The 14,199-nt window shown below is 45.4% G+C and overlaps 1 protein-coding gene across 1 annotated transcript in view; it reads left to right on the plus strand.

The window, feature by feature from the left end:
- Positions 1–14,199, plus strand: part of Msp300 (Muscle-specific protein 300 kDa) — a 150,420-nt gene that overhangs the window by 78,955 nt on the left and 57,266 nt on the right. The window contains exons 7-15 of the mRNA XM_076424470.1: positions 416–594; positions 1,895–2,297; positions 2,448–2,594; positions 2,707–3,247; positions 5,240–6,923; positions 7,053–7,161; positions 7,313–7,339; positions 7,439–8,480; positions 8,643–14,183. Coding sequence (XP_076280585.1) covers positions 416–594; positions 1,895–2,297; positions 2,448–2,594; positions 2,707–3,247; positions 5,240–6,923; positions 7,053–7,161; positions 7,313–7,339; positions 7,439–8,480; positions 8,643–14,183 — 9,673 coding nt within the window. The remainder of the gene's footprint in view (positions 1–415; positions 595–1,894; positions 2,298–2,447; positions 2,595–2,706; positions 3,248–5,239; positions 6,924–7,052; positions 7,162–7,312; positions 7,340–7,438; positions 8,481–8,642; positions 14,184–14,199) is intronic.

The following is a 14,199-nucleotide window of genomic DNA, read 5'->3' on the forward strand; positions in this document are numbered from 1 at the left end:
GTGGGCTTAATCGGACATAAAAGAGCTCTAGAATGTCTTCTCCCCCCCCCCTCCCTCCCTCTCACTCACTCACTCACTCACTCACTCACTCTCTCTCTCTCTCTCTCTCTCTCTCTCTCTCTCTCTCTCTCTCTCTCTCTCTCTCTGTCTGTCTGTCTGTCTGTCTGTCTGTCTGTCTGTCTGTCTCCCACTCCCTAGAGAGGAACGATCATACACGTCCTGCATGATTACTTTACGCGTTACTACAGTCTGCACGCTAGTCCCTTTTTCCCCCTGGATTCTCTCTCTCACTTTCTCTCTCTCTGTCTCTCTCTCTCTCTCTCTCTCTCTCTCTCTCTCTCTCTCTCTCTCTCTCTCTCTCTCTTTAGTTAATTGTTTTCCATGTTCGTGGGCCATTGATCGCCTGTGTTTCTAGATCGAGGAGAACACCAGAGCTTTGGAATATCTCGGTCACACATGGGGCAGCCAGAGCAGTTTGGAAAGTCTCAGCACTCAGGGTTCGGCTGCCAGCGAGAGGAAACGCATCAGTAGCGAGAAATGGAAGCAGGGTGCGAGGAAGACACTGCTGCAATGGGTCACAAATGCCTTGCCCAAGTCAGTATACTATAAACAGTCCGCAAAAATTCTCAAGGAATCGATTTTGCAAAATTCTGAGGTCGTAGACGAATTTTGAGATCAGATTTGAAAACAGCGTGAAAAAATCTACGAGAAATGGTATATAGCATGTTAAAAAAAGATTTTTTCCGCGCGTGGTACTGGAGAAGCCACATTTTCTTGAAATTCTACATGTTTAACGAATTTTCTCAATGTTAAAAAAACGTTTGTACCATAATCTCCCTACTTTTCTCATATTCTGCAAAGTTTCAGCTTGAATTTCATAAAAATTTCATCGCTCTACCTCATTTCTATCGAAAGTTCTTTGATTTTGAATCGAGTTTGGTCCAAATTTTCCACTGTGCGACGGTAATTTCTGCGAAGAAATTCAAACTTCGAACTTCAAACACAGCTGCCATAGGTTAAAAATTGTTGCAGCGAGTTCATGGGGTACTCAATCGAATCGACAGAATCTCTGCTTCAATCTGACGTTCGGATCATGGTATTACGATCATTTCTCGCCGAGATATAGCGAGTTAAAGGAAAAATGGAAATTGTGCATTTTTTAAGCATATTTTCAGAAACACCTGGTATATCGAAATGTTAATGAAATTGAAAAAACAAAAGGAGTACCTTGAAGAGAAAGAAACGCTCTTTCTATTGCTTCTTTGCACAAGATTCTACGATAATTGTTTCTCTTTCTGGAGTCAGTTAAACTTAAAAAGTCCATATTTACTTCAATGTTGAATAACTCGAATAAAAAAAATCTCATAATATTCTACAACCACACAATTTACACAGGAAAGATAGCCCTTCCAAATGATATTAACGCGATTAACCAACACAGCAACAATTTGAAACAGAGCATCTGAAGCTAGAGGTTTCAGGCTTTCAAACCATTGTTTAACGATATCGATACAGCAATTTTTGACGGAGTTATGGTCACGTAAAGCGGGACCAATTTTTCGGGTTCGCACAAGTGATCTCTTAATTCTTTTCAGGAGTGTACAGTGTAGAATCGTGAATTTAATAAAACGCTCGAGGGATAGACTTCCAGAAGTTTTTCCAGAAAAATTGTTCCATCTTCTGCATTGGAATTTTACACATATATCTATTGGCATTTGAAGTATACGTATGACTTTTTAAAAGTAGAAATAATAAAAATGACACGAGAATTATATACATTTTGACAAGAGTAACGTTTTGAAAAACATGAGTCGACGCGCGTCATGATTCCAGTCTTTTCTACCGATCGGAGCCATTTAATAGCTGTAATTTGACTTTAATTTGGAACTTTCAGAGATGTGGGCATTCAAGTGCGCGACTTCGGCGAGAGCTGGCGAGATGGCAACGCGTTCCTGGCCATCATCGACGCGATCAAACAAAACCTAGTGAACATAGCAGCCATGAGAGAGGCATCGAACCGAGCTCGCCTAGAAACAGCGTTCCAGGTGGCCGAAGTGGAGCTAGGCATTGCAAGACTCCTCGACCCCGAAGATGTAGACGTTCCCCAACCTGACGAGAAATCAATCATGACATATGTCGCGCAATTTTTACACAAGTATCCAGAACCAGGATCCACGGCTGCAGATTGTTTCGCAGCTGTACAGCACGAATACGATGCATTGGTTAATTGGCTGAACGATAAAATTAGGAACCTGGAGCAGTTGGACAGGACTAACTCTCTGCCATTAAACTATGAGGTAAGCATGAATTCCTAAGTTAGTATAATATTGAATGCTAAGTCTCAGATTGTTGTTCACTGTTAAATGACCGGGTTCTGAATTTTTTTGGCATTTTTGAAGTGATGCTAAAGGCGATTTAGGATTGTGAGGAGTAACTTGTGTTTCCAGGACTATCTTGCCTTGAAGTCTGAAGCTGATAAGCAGCTAGTGGTGTATAATAAGCTGCAGCGTCTTGTAGAGACGCCTAGTATGATTAGCATTACCAGAGACTCGTGGAGACACGTGCAAAATCTGTGGAACACCTTCGAAATTCTTGTAAGTCGCTTGAACGTGAAGTGAGGAACTGTAAATTCAACATCAAAGACAGCAGCCCCACGTGAAAGAAAGTGCTCCACCAATCCTGAAATCCTTTTTCCGCTGTTTCCAGATGTTACACTGGCTCTGGAGTCTAGACTCAGCTCTTCCAAGCGAATTAGGCGAAGTCGGAAGGTGGCTAGCTCGCGCAGAAGCCCTTCTCATCTCCGACAACGACATACCCGAAGAGATGACCGAGGAAACAGCGAACATAATCTCGAACAAACTAGAAGACCATAAGAAGTTTTTCCTAGGCCTACCAACGATGACGGAGAAGTTCCATGTAGCCAACAATTCTCAGCTATCATTGCACGTACCGCCTCAGCAGTTGACCAATATGGCGGCTCGGTTTGATAGCCTACCTGACCGTGCTGCTAAGAGGAGGATTCGATTAAAGTTCCTGGAGCACAAGTGCTGCCTTGTAGCTTTCTTATTCTTAGTTGAAACCAAGCTTAAGAGTTGGAGCGTGAAGTATGGCACCGAGGAGAAGGTGCATCTGATGCTAGAACAATATAGAAACTTCGTGTCCCGGAATAGGATCTTCCAAGAGTTCCAGAAGGCCTATCTAGACATGCAACATGTCGTCGAAGACTATAAACGCGAGGGCGATGTTGGTAAGTGCAAATGATTCATTAGTTGTTTCTTATCTTCTGGACCTAGCTCACGAGGAGACCTCGCGTATCGAGAAAGCCGGATCGCAACGAGTTTTTGTATGGACATAGCTTACGCACCCTCATGAACTATGCAATTGGTTTTAGCCGCCAACACGAACCCGATTTCGAGAAAATCGATTTTGAAATGCGAAATGTGCGTTATATTCCATGAGTGAAAACCTCTTGTCACAGCGGTCGGTGGCCGAGCGGGTTAAGCGAATGTCTACCACGAGATTGGTCGGGGGGTTCGTGTCCGGTGTCCGGAATTTTTTATAAATATTTTTTTTCACTTTCCTTTTTATTTTTCTATGTGCTCTTCAATTTTTCAAATTTCAATTTCAACATCAATTTCAACTCTTCGATTACAACTTCAATTTTTCAATTTCAACTTCGTCTTCAATCTCCATTTCAACGTCAATCCCAACTTCAATTTGCATTTCAACTTCAATTTCCATTTCAACTTCTTCGATTTCAACTTCAATTTTTCAATATCATCTTCGACTGCAATTTCCATTTCAATTCTTCGATTTCAACTTTAACTCGTCAATTTCAACTCTTCTACTTCAATTTCAATATCAACCCTTCAACTTCAATTTCAATTTCAACTCTTGAATTTCAATTTTTCAATTTCAACGTCAATTTTTAAATTTCAATTCGTTAATTTCAACTTTTCAATTTCCGTTTCAACTTCTTCGATTTCAACTTCAACTCGTCAATTCCGAAGAAGTTGACAAATCGAAGTTTAAATCGATGAAGTCGAAATGGAAATTGAAGAGTTGAAGTTGAAATAGAAGAGTAGAAATTGAACTTGAAATTGATGTTGAAATCGATGAAATTGAGAAATTGAAGTTGAAATAGAAGTTGAAATGGAAATTGAAGTCGGAGTTGAAATGGAAATTGAAGACGAAGTTGAAATTGAAAAATTAAAGTTGAAATTGAAGATTTGAAATTGACGAGTTGAAGTTGAAGTTGAAATGGAAGAGTAGAAATTGAACTTGAAATTGATGTTGAAATCGAAATTTGAAAAATTGAAGGATTGAAATTGAAAAATTGAAGTTGAAATTGAAAAATTGAGGATTTGAAATTGACGAGTTGAAGTTGAAATCGAAGTTGAAATTGAAGTGATGAAGTTGAAATAGAAGAGTAGAAATTGAACTTGAAATTGATGTTGAAATCGAAATTTGAAAAATTGAAGGGTTGAAATTGAAAAATTGAAGATTTGAAATTGACGAGTTGAAGTTGAAATCGAAGTTGAAATGGAAATTGAAGTCGAAGTTGAAATAGAAGAGTAGAAATTGAACTTGAAATTGAAAAATTGAAGTTGAAATTGAAAAATTGAGGATTTGAAATTGACGAGTTGAAGTTGAAATCGAAGTTGAAATTGAAGTGATGAAGTTGAAATAGAAGAGTATAAATTGAACTTGAAATTGATGTTGAAATCGAAATTTGAAAAATTGAAGGGTTGAAATTGAAAAATTGAAGATTTGAAATTGACGAGTTGAAGTTGAAATCGAAGTTGAAATGGAAATTGAAGTCGAAGTTGAAATAGAAGAGTAGAAATTGAACTTGAAATTGATGTTGAAATTGAATTTTGAAAAATTGAAGAGCACGTAGGAAAATAGAAAAGAAAGTGAAAAAAATATTTATAAAAAATGCCGACACGGACACGAACCCCGACCAATCTCGTGGTAGACATTCGCTCAACCCGCTCGGCCACCAACCGCTGTGACAAGAGGTTTTCACTCATGGAATATAACGTACATGTCGCACGTCAAAATCGATTTTCTTGAAAACGGGTTCGCGTTGGCGACTAAAACCAATTGGATAGTTCATGAGGGTGCGTAAGCCATGTCCACACAAAAACTCGTTGCGATCCGGCTTTCTCGATACGCGAGGTCTCCTCGTCAGTCCTCTATCATACTTGCTCAAGCCTCAATACCGCTTCATTTTCAGATCGAGAGGAAAGTCTGAGCATCGACCGCTTCATGAAGGAGACAGGCGACAAGTGGAAGACCGTCTCGATGGACCTGCGCTGTGTCCAAAGCATGCTAGAAGAGGTGGTAGCCTACTGGCGCCGATGGAACATCGTCTCGGACGAATTTGAAACATGGTTGGTCCGCGCCGAACCTGCCTTGAGCTTGCCCGAAGAAGAGAAAATGGAGTTCTTCCAGGACATAAGTGTTTGGAAGGACAAACACCAGCAACTCTCTGATACAGTGACCTTCTTGATAGCAACCTCAGACGAGCCAGTAGCTATTCAGCTAAAGCAACGTTACATGAACCTTACATCACGATGGGAGTCTCTGTTCCAAGACGCCAAGCAGTACATGCACGCTGGCGATTTGATCAGAAACAGAAAGGACTACAGAGCTGGGATGGAGACCTTGCAAAACTGGCTAAGGAATGTTGAAACTGCCCTAGCAGCTACTGATTTGACAACTACTGAGAAGATTAAAGCCTACGGTGAGAAGCTCCAGGTCTTCCAAAACGAGGTCGAAGGGATCGAGGATCTCTTCAAGAGCATCAGCAAAAAGTTCCAAACTCTGATTCAAGATCTATCTCGAGACGAAGTGGACAGGATGATGAACACTCTTAAGAAGGAGAAAGCGGCTTTGGTCAAGGTTCGAGCCTTGATCCCTATGCAGCTGCACCTGTATCATCAGCTGTTGGTGCAACAAGAGTCTCTGGAAGCTGGGCAGAAGGAGATAGCTACCTGGTTGGACGAAGCAGAGAGGATGCTGACTAGCATAGACCTGTCAGGAGGCAGGGAGCACATCCTGGCACAGTTGGATCGCCACAAGGCTTTCTTCTCTAGGACCCTTTACTATAGATCGATGCTGGAGTCCAAGAACAAAGTGTTCACCAGCATGGTGAAGTCCGTGGACAGCCACGCTGATGTAGCCTCAGCTGAAGGCGGTAAAACCTTGAGGGAACTAAACGACAGGTTCAACAGAGTGTCCCAGGCCGCACAGGTCTGGGAGCAACGTCTTCAGGAAGCCGTCAGGTGCTGGACCAGGTTCAAGGAGTGCGAGAGACAGGTCTCCGAGTGGCTAAACGTAGCCGAGACCATGATGAACGACAAACATACGGATAACAGACAATCAGTTGAGTATCATAGAGACTTCTTCAGTCATGTCAACGAAAAATGGATCCAGAACTTCGTGAATGCTGGCCAAGATCTGAAGAATATCTTACCGGTTGGACAACAAGCTCCGATTGTCGAAGCTGTGGAGGCTCTTCAGAGACGCTGGAAGGAGGTGCTGACCTTCGCGCCGCTTCACCTGATGAGACTAGAGTTCCGTTTAGACGAGATTACCTTCGTGCATTATCTAAAGGACCTCGAAGTGGAACTGAATGCCGAACAGCAGGCTTTGATGAAGAACGACAATATCGAGAACATCCTACAGAGGAACAAGGAGTTCTTCGTGAAACGGGGCACCATACTCGAGATTGAGAAGTGTCTGGAGACCTTGAAAAAGATCAGCAAGGCCTACAGTCAGCTGAAACCCGATGATAACAGCCTTGCCCAGGCTGCCCAGGACGCTGAGAGACTCTGGGAGGACTCTGCTCAGAGGGTGGAGAGCCTGAGGGAACAACTGAAGCAGGTGCCTCAGCAGTGGGCTGCCTATAAAAAGAAGTACGTTGTCTTCAGGGTTGAGCATTTTATATACATATCCAAAGAACAGATTTTAGTGTGACATCATATTTTCACCATATTGACAGTATATTTTCCTAATTTCTCTTTGCTCTTTCGCCACTTCTTCAGGTTCGACGAGATGGTGAGATGGATGGACCACGTGGACAGCAACCTGAGGACTATTTTGCACGAGGTGAACACCTTGGAGGAGTTCGAGACGGAGAAAACAATATTCCAGGTGAGGATCTATTCCCTCAAAATTCTCCATTGTAGAGTCTTGCTATAACCTTGGGGTAACCAATGAACACTGACAACTTCTTCAAGCCAGAAAATATCGTTTCGTTTAACATGAATCATTGTAAATTGCCTGCTTTCCTCGTGATGGATAGATTCACCTAGTGACGGTAACTATAACTGTACGCCATGAGCTTCAAATATACGATGAACTAACGCTGCCATTAGTCCTCGGACGAACGGTGATTCCCGATTAAACGATGCTTGCCTCCATTTCTCAGAAAATCTGTCGGGAAGCAGACAGCAAGCGCGAGGAGATGAAATGGCTGGTGCAGACCCTGGACAGTTTGACTTCAAATCGATCGGACCACGAGGCTTTGTCCGAGCAGAATCGGTTGGAGCAGCTGATAACACGTTACAAGAACCTGATACCAACGATCGAGATCACCATGACGAAGACGGACATCTATTCGAAGAGCTACACCTTCAGGAAAGAGGTCCGCGAGGTGTGCACTCTGCTGCGCAAGGTGCGCGATCAGTCGAAGGTGGACGTGGTCTTAGAGAGTCCAGAGACTTTACAGAGCGCCGTCAGTCATCAGGAAACCAGGCTGAGTCAGCTGGAGCAGCAGAGATCGAACATAGTCAGCATGCTGCAACGAGGCAAAGATCTGCTTAAGGACCAGCACGCTCCCCAATTCGTATCCATGGAAGTCCAACAGCTTGAGTCCAGCTGGAATGACACTTACGGACAGAGCGTGGAGAGCTTGAAGTCCCTGAAGAGCTCCCAGAAATTGTGGAACACCTACCTGGACCAGAAGGATGAAATCTTGAAGTTGATCGAGCAGGCCGAAGAAGAGCTAAGGAAAATCGAGTCTGCCAGTTACTATGACGCTTCTCAAGTGTCATCCGACCTTCAGAACAAACAGGACTTTAGCTCCACCTGGAGGAAGTCTGCGGAGGAGTTGTTGAAGAAGCTCCACGAAACTTATGTCAACTTAACCGACGTTGCTCCTACTGAGAAGAAAGAGATACTTAGGAAAGAGATCATACAGACAGAGAAGAAGATCGAAACGACCTTGAAGACTGTTCAGGAGAAGGTGGTGTACCTTCAGGAGCACAGCACCAGGTGGAACAAGTTCCAGGCGAAGCTGAACGAGCTGCAGATCTGGACACAGCAGAGTCCTCAGTCGATCGCCGATGCTGAAAACCTGTCCACTACCCCCGAAGAAGTAGTGTATAGGACTGAGAGGATCCAGAAGGAGGTCCAGGAGAAGAGCAGGACCCTAAAGTTCCTCGAGGAGGAGTCCCAGAAGCTGGTGAAAGGTAAGTTGGTAGATTCAAGAGAAAGGCTATAAGCGAAGGTGGTCATAAGATGGTCATAATCAATAAGGTGGTCAAATGTGACTCCAACAAATGAACATTTTAATCATTCTTGAAGAGAATTCTATTATTGTATCATTGAATTGGCTTGTCCTCTCTTTCCAGGCGACAGCGAGACTGTCCCAGGCAAGCAGCTCCGCAGCGACATCCTGAACCTGGAGAAGACCCTTGAGACCCTGAAGAAGAGCATCGTGGTTCAAAAGCAGGCTGCCATGCAGAACCTGGATACCTGGAAGGAGTACGAAAAGGGTATCCAAGCGCTAAAGCCCTGGATAGAGGAAGCCGAATCGAAAGCAGCTACGATTGGCAGTAAGCCAACGACTCTGCCTCAGGCAGTTCAGATGTTGGAGACCGTAAGAGCGTTCGAGGTCAGATGTCAGCAGCACTTCCCGCAGATCCAGGACCTGTCTCTGGTCAGTCAGCGAATTTCAGGGAAGACTTCAGCTTCCGATGAAGTCGACGCTGTGCACACTCGATGGAATTCTGTCCACGACATAGCTGTCCAAATGACTACTAAACTGGACAAGTTGGTAACCTCTTGGAATAGTTTCGAGTCTGAAATCAAAGAGTTTAATGAATGGCTGGAAAGATCAGAGAAAGCAGTGCTAGTGATGCCTAACACCCAGACACCGGAAGTGTCAGTGCTGGAGAAGGAGTTAGCAAGGCTGAAGGACTTCAACAAGACCGTCTCAGATCACCAGGCTCAACTGATATCGCTGACACAGGTATCTGACCACATCAGCCACGGCTTGTCCTTGGAGGGAGCCACCAACTTGAAAGCTCGAGTGTCAGATATCAAATCTAGAGTTAGCAAACTTGCAGACACAGTTAGACTGCAGATCAATAAGGTGTCCGACTCCCTGCTAGCTCGTCAAGAGTTCCAGATGAAGATAGCAGACTTCGAAAACTGGATGTCCCGATTACGATCAAACATCGCAGAAATCAGCGGGGCTACTGTCGACAGCGTTGACACCAATCTTCAGGCAGTGCACGCATATATTCAGGAACACTCTGAGAAACAACCTAGCTTCGGTGCCATTTACGAAGAAGTCAAACAATTGTCTTCGAAAGGATCTGTTATGGAGGCAGCAGCCCTTGATGAAACCTACACCAACTTAGCAAAGAAGTATAAAGCGTTAGAGGATGATCTGAGGCAGAAGAAGAAGGGCCTGGAGAAGTGGATCGAGTTGCTAAGTTTGTTGAACGATGCTAATGCTCAGCTGAGTCACTGCAAGTACGAAGCTGAGGCGAGAAAGCCGACTATCGTTGATTTAGACAGGTTCTCTTCAGAGTTGCAAACAATCAATGACAAAATAGTGGGCTGGAAGCAGCACCCGTTGCCTGACAGTGCGATGGGCATCGAAATCAGGGACAAACAAGGCAAACCCTTGTCAGCTTCTGGTCTGCTGATCGATTTGGAGAACAAAGCTATGGCCCTGAAGAACGAGATATCCACTAAACGTGACAGACTCGAGAATCTAGGTGCTAGGTGGAACAACTTCAGGACTCTGCAGCAGAGCATTACGGAGAAAATATTGAACACTCAGACAGCTCTTCAGGAGACGGTCTACAACGTGGACTCGTGCAAACAATTGGCACCAGCGGTGGACAAAATAGACCAGCTGATCGAGGAACACCAGAAGAGGGAACAAGAGAAAGAGATCCTCCATTTCGAAGGCAGCACCTTGATGAAGGAGGACCAAAGATCTACCACCAACATTCAGGTTGTCCTTTCATCTGTCGATGCCAATTGGGAGAAGGTTAATGAACTTCTTCGTGAACAAAGGAAGAAGTATGCAGACATGAACACTGACTGGAAGGTGTACGAGGAAGCTAGACAGAAGGTGAAGAAGTCCGTCGAAGAGGCTATCAATCTCTGTCAGTCTGTCAAGGGCACTCCTTATGATATCACCCAAGCGAATATCACTTTGGATAAACATAAGAAGGCGCTGGAGGTGTTGAAGAAGGGAAAACAGTTCTTGGATAAGATGGACGCCAAGACTCAGCAGCTGATGAAGGAGGCTTCTCTGATGCCTAGATTCAACACGGAACTGATAGAGTCCGACTTGAATGAAGTAAGACAGCGTTACCAGGAGACGTATAACGACATCAGCGAGAAACTGCAGACCCACGAGACCCAGGTGATCATCTGGAAGCAGATCGAGGAGTCGAAGGCGGAGCTGACGAAATGGCTAACTAACACCAACGATGCTTTGACCAGCGCTAGCGACCGTCAACTCGACACAGACAATTGTCAAGCTAGATTGCTGCGGTACCGAGAAGAACTTCCAGGCTATCAGCAGCTTTATCAGAACGTTGTCGCCAAGATCCAGCAGCTGATCAAGCTAAACAACGATGCGGATATTCCGACCTTGAATTCATTGCGCAAGTTACTTGATGATCAGTTCCAGGTTGTGAAGAGCTCTGCTGATAAATTGGAGTCGTTAACATCGACCATGAACGAAAGGGAGAGGACCATCAGACAGGAGATGAAGAGGTGTGGCGACCAGATATCCAAGATCCGAGAGGACATCATCAAATGCGATGATCTGACTGGTGAAAACACGAAGATCCTTGGAAGAATTAACAAATGCCAGGAGCTGAAGACTGAGTTGGAACAGTGCGACTATGCTCTATCTAAAGTTGAAGAGACCTTGACAAAAATGTCCACGGAGTATCCCAGCATCTCCAGGTCCACTTTGCCGAAAGAGTTGCAGGCTCTACAGCTTCGCAGAGACGGCGTCGCCAGTCACGCTAACAAAGTGATCGCCACCTTGGTAGCGTTCTTGACGAAACTCTACCACGAGAAGTTCAGTGCTCTTCAGCGCATGGTAGCGACATTGAAGGAGAAGGTAGCCTGGTGCGAGCCTGAGCAGAGCAGCGATCGATACAACCTCGAAGTGAAGATGGCGTCGTTGATGGACGTTGAAGCCGGGATAGCTTACTGCATCACCAGAAAAGAGGACACTGACAACTCTCTGAGACTGTTAGCTTCGGTAGAGAGCGCCGAAACGATGGCAGCATTGAAAGCTGATCGAGACAGAGTCAGCGCCGACCTCGACTCCTTGAAATCCAGCTACGGGAAAATCAAGGACGACTTGGAGAGAAACATAGCTCTATGGCAGCGTTACGAGTCAACATCAGAGAACGTGTTGACTTGGTTGAAAGAGAACGAGAACAAAATCAGGGCTGAGGCTTCGGCGCTGCTGAATTTAGATGACATCGAGCAGAAAGTCGCTGAAATGAGTCAAGTGCAGAAGACCGTGGCAGAGTACGAGGGAGAACTGAAGGAGTTGACAACTCTAGCAGAAGACATCACCAAGGTCAGCTCGGAGTCCCGAGTGAACCAGTACATAGGCCACTTGAATACCCGCTATGAGTACGTCTTGAAGTTCCTGGCCCAGCACTTGAGCAGGCTAAGAGAGCTGAAAGACAACAGGGACCAGTACAGTGCGAACAAAAAGAAGTTGGAGAAGTGGATCGAGAAGGCTGAACAAACTCTGAGAGTCTTCGATGAGATCACTGGTCCTAAACCGATCACATTCTATCAGTCTAGGCTAAAGGAGCTGAAAGCCTTCGCTGAGGAAAGAGAAGTTGGTCAGGCGATCTTCAACAGAACCGCAGAGGCTGGAGAGGCATTGTTCGCTAGGATAACTCCTGATCAAAGGGAAATGATCAGGGCAGAGTTGAGGAACTTCAGGAACCGTGTGGACGCGATGGCGGACCGCGCAAACGTGATTTACAAGAAGATCGAGAGCGATATGATGCACAGGTCCTCCTTTGAGGACAAGTTCTCTCAGGTGAAGCAGTGGCTGATTGACGCTCAGAACAAGTTAGGAGAGAAACAAGAACTCCTCCCGACGCTTCAAGAGAAGAAGCTAGCTTTGCATCTGTACAAAGCTGTTGCGCAAGACGTTAGCGTTCATAAGAACATCTTACAGCAGTTGCAAGAAAGGTTGAGAACTGCTCCGGATGATGACGCCAGCGATATGCTGGGCAATGTGATCGAAGCCTACGAGAAGCTGTCCAATGAGGTGGAAGGAAGGATCAACATCGCCGAGAAGCACGTCTCCAATCATGAGGCTTACCTCCAGACCTTCGAGAAGACTCGGGACTGGATCAGCACGGTGATCAACGAAGGGACACCGATTGTTGAAGACTTCTCCGTGGAGAGGGATACGGCACAGATCAAGATCGCTTCGATAGAGAACCTGCTGCAACACAAGACTGAGGGCGAAAGGATTTTGTTCGATTGCAATCAGCAATTGAATATTGTCTTAGAACAGACCTCTATGCCAGGACACCCAGCCTTGTTAACGAACTTCGAACAGCAGAGAAAGATCTGGGACAATTTCTTGAAGAAATGTGCTGCTGCTAGAGACAAGTTGAAGCAGCTCTTTGATCAGTGGTCAGAGTTCGAGAAGATTGTAGAGAGTCAGGAGGCCTGGATCAAGCAAATAGAAACGCAGCTGAAGGATCAGAGCCTTAAGAGTACCGAGGATGCTAAGAGAGCGCACCTGCAGAAGCTGAAGAGCCTTGAAGAGAGTATCATAGCGAAGGGAAGCGAGTTCAACGCTGCTATAGAGAGGAGTCAAAGCATTGAAGCAGAAGCAGATTTAGCTACCAGGGTGTCTAGGCTGACAACCAAGTACCAGGCCATCAAGAACCAGATCAAGGAGGCCGTGATGCGGTATGAGCAGTTCGTGAAGGAGCACAACGCGTTCAATGTCAAGTACAACCAGCTGCTGCAGTGGTTCCAGGATATCCAGGCGGAGCTGAAGAAGCACAGTGAAGTTGTTGGCGATCTGTCTGTCCTGCAGAGCAGGCAGAAGCTGATTCGCGACCTGGGAGACACCAGAACCAAGGAGAATGCTCGTTTCGAATCAGTGATTGATCTAGGAGAGAAACTTTACATTCATACATCCCCAGAGGGCAGGGAGCTCATCAGACAGCAGCTGAGGAACTTGAGGACGCTCTGGGACGGGTTCTCCGAGGACCTGCAGACAACCATGCAGAAGTTGGATCAGTGTCTGATGCAATTCGCAGAGTTCTCACTGTCCCATGAACAGCTCACTGCTTGGTTGAGGGATGTAGAACGAGCGATGCATCAGCATACTGAACTAAAGTGTACTTTAGAGGAAAAGAGGGCTCAGCTGCAGAACCACAAGATCATGCACCAGGAGATTATGTCGCATCAGTCGCTGGTGGAGTCTGTTTGCGACAAGGCACAACAGTTGGTCGATCAGACTAAGGACACCTCGTTGAATGTTTTCCTGCCGTCCATCAAGCAACTGTTCCACAATATTGTGGCAAAGTCGAAAGACTTGTTGGAGAACCTGGCCGACTGTGTTGAGAAGCATAACAGGTTCAATCTGCAGGTGAAGAGCTTCTCTGATTGGTTGAACAACGAGAGAGACAAGCTTGCAGAGTGCAATGATCTGACTGGAGAACGTGTTGATATATCGAGAAGGTTGGCTACCCTGGCGTCTTTGAGGGACAATCAGATGCGGGGAGCTGAGCATCTGGGCAAGCTGAAGGAACTGAGCGATTCGGTGATCAAGAGGACCGCTCCGAAAGGCTGGGACGCAATTAATAAGGAGATCTCGGTGCTGGAGAGCAACCTGCGGCAGTACTTGAACGAAATAGGTAGCTAGAATTATCT

This window comes from Lasioglossum baleicum, chromosome 5 (assembly GCF_051020765.1).
Source record: "Lasioglossum baleicum chromosome 5, iyLasBale1, whole genome shotgun sequence".
NCBI classification, from domain to species: domain Eukaryota; kingdom Metazoa; phylum Arthropoda; class Insecta; order Hymenoptera; family Halictidae; genus Lasioglossum; species Lasioglossum baleicum.